At 35.7% G+C, this 6836-nt stretch overlaps 1 protein-coding gene across 1 annotated transcript; it reads left to right on the forward strand.

Moving 5' to 3' along the window:
* Positions 1-5894: 5894 nt before the first annotated feature.
* On the forward strand, positions 5895-6836 carry LOC123943575 (olfactory receptor 4F4-like). Its single transcript, XM_046007847.1, has one exon. The coding sequence runs from the start codon at positions 5895-5897 to the stop codon at positions 6834-6836; it is 942 nt and encodes a 313-aa protein (XP_045863803.1).

Raw genomic sequence — 6836 nt, forward strand, 5'->3', positions numbered from 1 at the left:
GAAGATACAAATGAAACCTGCTCTCCAACTCCCCCAAAACTGGTTACATTTTGTTCCCAAACCTTCTTTTCTCTTTATCTCAAGGTTCTTTCTGCTCATGCTCTTTACTTGAATTATTTTCGCTCATATGGTTTTATATATATATATATATATATATATATATATATTCTGGTCTCATTTTCATAATTTCAATTGTACTATGAGGTAAATTTCTCTTTGAAGAGCCCATATCTTTACTAAACTGGTATGTGAAAGGGCTTCAATTTTCCATCCCCTTTTTTCTGTGATATTAGATTCATGGAAATAAAACTTTGTTTTGTCTATTTCATTCAAACAGAGCACAGTCTAGCAGAGCAAGCTATCTGCATCTTTGGAAAGCAAAAATAATCAAGTCTTTAAAAATCATCATTATTTTTATAAACTTACTGAATACTTATTATATGACACAGCATGTTTCACTCTTTTCCATGTATTAACTCACTTAATTGTCACAACAACACTATAAGGTAAGTACTATTTTTTGGTCTTTTTAAAAAAATTTTTTTTATTCACATATAATGTATTTTTAGCCCCAGGGGTACAGGTCTGTGAATCGCCAGGTTTACACACTTCACAGCACTCACCATAGCTCATACCTTCCCCAATGTCCATAACCCCACCACCCTCTCCCTACCCACCCTGAAACCCTCAGTTTGTTTTGTGAGATTAAGAGTCTTATGGTTTGTCTCCCTCCTGATTCCATCTTGTTTTATTTATTCTTTTCCTTAAGGTAAGTACTATTATCATTCCTAATTTTACACTTGAGGAAATTCAGGGACAGAGAAGTGAAACAACTCACCCAATGACATGTAGTTCATAAATCAAGTAGATAGAGATTGCAATCCAGTTGGTCTTTCCCCAGAATGTTTGCTATTTGCTATTTATAAAATTGCTCCTATATCATTTTTTCTATTTCTTTGACTAATTTCCAAAATCTGTAAATATCATTTATAATAAATATAGAAAAAAGAGTTCATATTTAGGAAAAAACAGAATCACCTAAAATCCCACAACTTAGAGATTCTGTGGTATAAAGTCTAAATATTTCCATATATGCACCTACATTATAGGTAATGTTTTGTATTTTATAATCTTTTTTAACCAAATGACAAAGTATGCATATTTTAAGTTTCATTCATCCAAAGTTCTAATTTGTTCCATGTGCACCGAAATCTATAAACATAGTTTTAAGTGTTTACAAAGATTCTGTTCCTCGTACATGTAGCAAGTAGCTTTTCATAGGTTATTTTGATCAACTCCTGCCCTTCTAAATTACTGAATTTTTCCAAATATATGGTGGTGCTTTCTGTTCATCAATATTTCTATAGCACGCAATAATACTTCAGTATAATTTCAGGAAAGTTCCAGATATCTGTAATGACTATACACATTTTGCTGGAGGCAAAAAAATGAAGAGGAAACTTTGTACCTTTGCTAGTTTTATTGTATTAGATTTAGATCTACATGGAAATGTAGGGTGTTGAGGTCATTCTGTGAGGACATTGTCATGGCGAGGAGGTCTCTGGCTTCCATACTGGTTTCCACTCTCCCATCAGTGTGAAGGAGTCAATGAGGTCAATTCACAAAGTCATTTGGTGAAGATTTCTTCTCCACCATACATCCTCTAGGGGCTTCTAAGCACTTGATTTTCTTCCCATGTCTTCTTGAACTTTCCCCTATTATTCACATTAGTGAAGACTCTCATTTAATAGTGCCTACCTTGTGCCAGAAATTATGCTAACTACTGGGGTATACAAAGTTGGCTAAAGGCTCCTTTTTCAAAGAAGTCATAGGTGATTAGGAAGACTAATATGCATAAGGAATTATGATATGCTTTATTAAAAAGGAGATAGAAGATTTAACAATAGTTTATAGACACTATTTTGCATGGGGTCGTCAATAAATACTTCAGGGTAACTAGCATTTAATCTAAGTTTGAAGGATAAAGGAAAAGGGGAATTAATATTTCTGTCAGAGAGTTATACCCATATACTCTCAAATCTTCATAACATCTGGTGAAGTTAGTCACCTCTCATTTTTATGGACAAATAAATATCTTCAGCATAACTGACTACCTTACCCTATTTATATAACTCACAAGTGGCAGGACTAAAATGGCAACCAAGTTATTAGGTCTAAGAGCCAATGACATTTCCACTTTGTAATGACAAGGAATAACATACATGAAAGTATATGAAAGAGCTGAAATGTGAAAAAAATATAGTAAAGTGTTCAGTTCATAAAGGTTCTTATATGATACACAATTGAATTTTATTTTTTAAGGTTTTATATTTTTATTTATTTGAGAGAGACAGAGAGGGTGGTGAGGTGCAGATGGGGAAGGAAAAAGAGGGAGCGAATCCTGAGCACACACAGAGACGTGCTGAGTGCTGATCCAGACACAAGCCTGGATCCCATAAACCTGAGATCATGACCTGAGCAAAAAATGAGTCAGACACTTAACCTACTGAGCCACCCAGGCACCCCCACAATTGAATTTTAAATATCCTGAATGATAGAACCAAAGGCTTAGAGTAGAGAGTAATAGGACCATATTTGATTTTTAGATAGATCTGAAAGCAGAGTATAGAAAAGAGACTAAACTTAGCTAAGATTGGAGAGAGAAATCATTTGGAAATGAAAAATATATAAACCTGAAATAAAACTGACAGTGGAAATGAAGACTGGGACACAAAACAGAAATATCCAAGAGGTACAATTTACCATCTGTCATATAAGGTGAGAGAGAATAAAAGTTGTCTCAGAGATTCTTGGTTTAAGCACCTGAAAGATAATGGTCATGATATTTCCTAAGACATTAAAAAGAGGATAAAATCATGAACTCAGACTTGCACAATTTAACTTTGAAGTGTTCGAGGATGTCCACTTATGTACTACAGTACAGTCTTGGATATATTATGCTAGAATCCAGGAATAGAGCTATAGATATAGAAATCTTTTAAGTGGGGAGTAGTTAAAAGAATGAAGCATGTTTGAAATGAAAAATATATATATATTTTAGGTCTCCTGAGTTACGTAGGAACACTCAAAAATAAGCAGGAAAAAAATCCATACATCAGTGAAAGAACTTAGAGATATAGGAGAAAAAGCAAGAGAGCTCTGTTACACAAATACTAGGAATGTAAAAATGCATTCAGCTTCAGTAAGTTAATAGTGCCTGACTTACAGTCTCTCAATTTTTTTTATTTTATTCCATTATAAGATATCAGAATGTAGATCTTTTTTTATAAATTTTTTTTATTTTATTTTTTTCAGTGTTCCAAAATTCAATGTTTTTGCACCATACCCCGTGCTTCATGCAATACGTGTCCTCCATAATACCCAATATTTTATTTATTTGACAGAGAGAGTGAGAGAGAGAGGGGACAAGCAGGAGTAGTGGGAGATGGAGAAGCAAGCTCCACACTGAGCAGGGAGCCCAATGCTGGGCTCGGGATCCCAGAGCTCTGGGATCATGACCTGAGCTGAAGGCTGATGCTTAACCTACTGAGCGACCCAGGTGTCCTCAGAAGGCAGATATTTTCCGACACCCATCAAAGACCTTTTAGACTGGATTATTTTTATACCTGTTCATAATATCATCTTTAACATGTGGACTCTCAAAGGTCGTGATTGCTGCATCTTTGGGCATCACATTAATATTGAATGCAGGAATGGAAGAGCTAGAAGAGACTTCTCTACATTAATCTTTGTATTTTAATGTGGGGGGGGAACCTTCTACAGAAGTCATTGTTCTGTATCTCATCAAAACTCGGCTACATGCCCCTCTGACACCAATCCATGGCCAAGTCACATAATTATTCACATTTCATCGCTTGGCTAAAATAAGAACCTACCTTCTTACAAAGTATGGCGATTTCCATCAAATACCTAAACAGATAGGTGTTCTCTCTTTTAGAGACTGTAAGGAAATATATGGAAATTTCAGTTGGCAAGGTAAAGAGTGGCTTATTGTTAGTGTTTTCCTGTTCTTGGTGTAGGACTTGCCTGTTCCAAATAACAAACACACCAGCATTCTGTAGAATGCCATCCAGTTACCAGTCATTATATTCCTTGACCCAAAATTCATTCATGTATATTAGTGCTCTCTAAGCAAGGAAGCCTGTACCTTTCTGGTTAAAATTAGATATGAAACATGAAGGTTTTCTTCATAGTATCCCCAGAAATCATCACTTGCTGAGAAATATTGGTACCAAATTAATAATAACAATAGTAATAATTAATAACCTATTTCTATCACATATATGCATACTCTACTCTAACCATATATTTCACAGAATTCTTTTTCCTGTTCTTGCCCCTCTCTTATTGCTTTCCTTCCAATTCCTTTTCATAATTACTATTATTTTGATTATGCTCACCACAGTGTAGCTACCATACCTCACCGTACAATGCTATTACAGTGCCATTGACAATATTGTCTGTGCTGTAACTTTCATTCCAGTGATTTATTTACTCCATATTGCAAGTTTTTTTTTCCCACTCTCATTACACTATTTTGCCCATCCCTCAATCACCCTTTCCTTGGCAACTACCAGTTTATTCTCCATATTTGTAGGTCCATTTCCTCCTTTTCATAATTTTTATTACAAATACATGGCTAATGTAGAAAACAACAAAACATAGATGGTCAACATTTTTAGTACTAAAAATACCTAAAATGTCATTATCCAAAATGATCTAAAATGTTGACTCATAACTTACATATTTTTGTAATGTGTAATTATAAAGAGCACATCAAATGCATATTCCTTTGTAAATAATTATTCTTAATAATTTAGTGGACATCTCAAGTCTAAACTTGCTTCTTTATGATGGCCTACCTCATCTTATCAAATCCCCCTTTCTGAATATCTTCTCATTTCTAACCTTATCTTTGAAATGTACCTTTAATTTTTCCATTTATGTTAAATAATGAATGGATCCAAATACAAGTTATATATACGTATGTTCAACCTTTCTCTTTTTCTTAAGATTTATTTATTTAATTGAGAGAGAGAGAGAGAGCACGAGTGGGAGGGGCAAAGAGAGAGGGAGAAAGAATCTCAAGCAGAATCCTGCTGAGCACAGAGGCCAGCAAGGGGCCCCACACAGGGCTATGGCTCCACACAGGGCTCTATCTCATGATCTGCACATCACAACCTGAGCCGAAACCAAAAACTTTCAGCATTTCACCATTTTAAAGTACATTTTAATTATCCCAGGCACTGGTTGAGTCACAATATTGGAAACTATCAGAGGACTAAGCCTATTCATTTTAAGTTATGATTCCTCTTAAAGTCAACACTCTCACACTCATTGGCTGGTCACTATTCACTATTGCATGAGTGATTAATGCCTCAAATTTTGCAGGTACAAAGTAAAAGGATAATCAAAGAGTACATTCTGCTATAGTATTTGTGCACAAATATGATTAAGGGTTTGAACATTCAAATCATGGTTAACTGTTTATGACATAGAAGACATTTTCTTGAATATATATGGAGAAGACAGAAGCAGCCCAAATTATTACACAATGAGCATGGTAAAGAAGGTCTCTACCAGGAAGATGTTACTCTTTGCTCCTAAATCTCCACTTTACCTGCCTTATTCTCACATGATTTCTTTCCCTGTCACCCTAGCCTAACTTTTGATTTTTGATTTTCTATTTTTTTTCTTCCTTTCCCCTGTCCTCTCTGTATGTATTTGAACTTCTAAATTAGACACTTGCCACATATTTTCCACAAAATCATTGATGGGCAAACAACATATCAATGTTCAGTTCCCATATGTCTCAATTCTGCCTTATTTTCTACCTTTAGAATACTTCAGCATCTTCTCTACTGATTGAGCCAATGGATACAACAAATGACTCTGTGATATCTGAATTTGTATTGATTGGACTTTCAAATTCATGGGAGATGCATCTTTTTCTCTTTTGGTTCTTCTCTGTGTTCTACACGGGAATTATCCTGGGAAACCTCTTCATTGTGTTCACGGTAATTATTGACTCTCATTTACACACCCCCATGTACTTCCTATTGGCCAACCTCTCTCTCCTTGATCTAGGTCTGTCTTCTACCACAGTGCCCAAAACAATCACTAATCTTTTCACTGACTGTAAAATCATTTCCTTTCCAAAATGCATGATACAGATATTTTTTATTCATGTCATGGGTGGAGGTGAGATGGTGCTGCTCATAGCCATGGCATATGACCGGTACACTGCAATCTGTAAGCCTCTCCACTATCTGACCATCATGAGCCCCAAAATGTGTGTTTCCTTTGTAGTGGCTGCCTGGATAGTGGGGATAATCCATGCCATATCTCAGTTTGTTTTTGTCATACACTTGCCCTTCTGTGGCCCTAATGAAGTAGATAGTTTTTACTGTGATTTTCCTCGGGTCATGAAACTTGCTTGTGTAGACACTTACAAGCTGGAGTTTGTAATCATCGCTAACAGTGGGTTTATATCCATGGCTACCTTCTTTTCTTTAATTATATCCTATATCTTCATTTTGGTCACTGTCTGGAAATGTTCTTCAGGAGACTTATCCAAAGCATTTGTCACACTGTCAGCTCACATCACTGTAGTGATTTTGTTTTTTACACCATGCATGTTTCTCTACGTGTGGCCTTTCCCTACTACATCACTGGATAAGTGCTTGTTCATTGTTGACTTTGCTATCACCCCCCTCTTGAATCCTGCCATCTATACATTAAGAAACAAAGACATGAGAGTGGCTATGAGAAGACTGGGCAAACGGATTGTGGGTCCTAGTGGGATCTCACAATGA

Source organism: Meles meles, chromosome 6 (assembly GCF_922984935.1).
Source record: "Meles meles chromosome 6, mMelMel3.1 paternal haplotype, whole genome shotgun sequence".
Classification (NCBI taxonomy): domain Eukaryota; kingdom Metazoa; phylum Chordata; class Mammalia; order Carnivora; family Mustelidae; genus Meles; species Meles meles.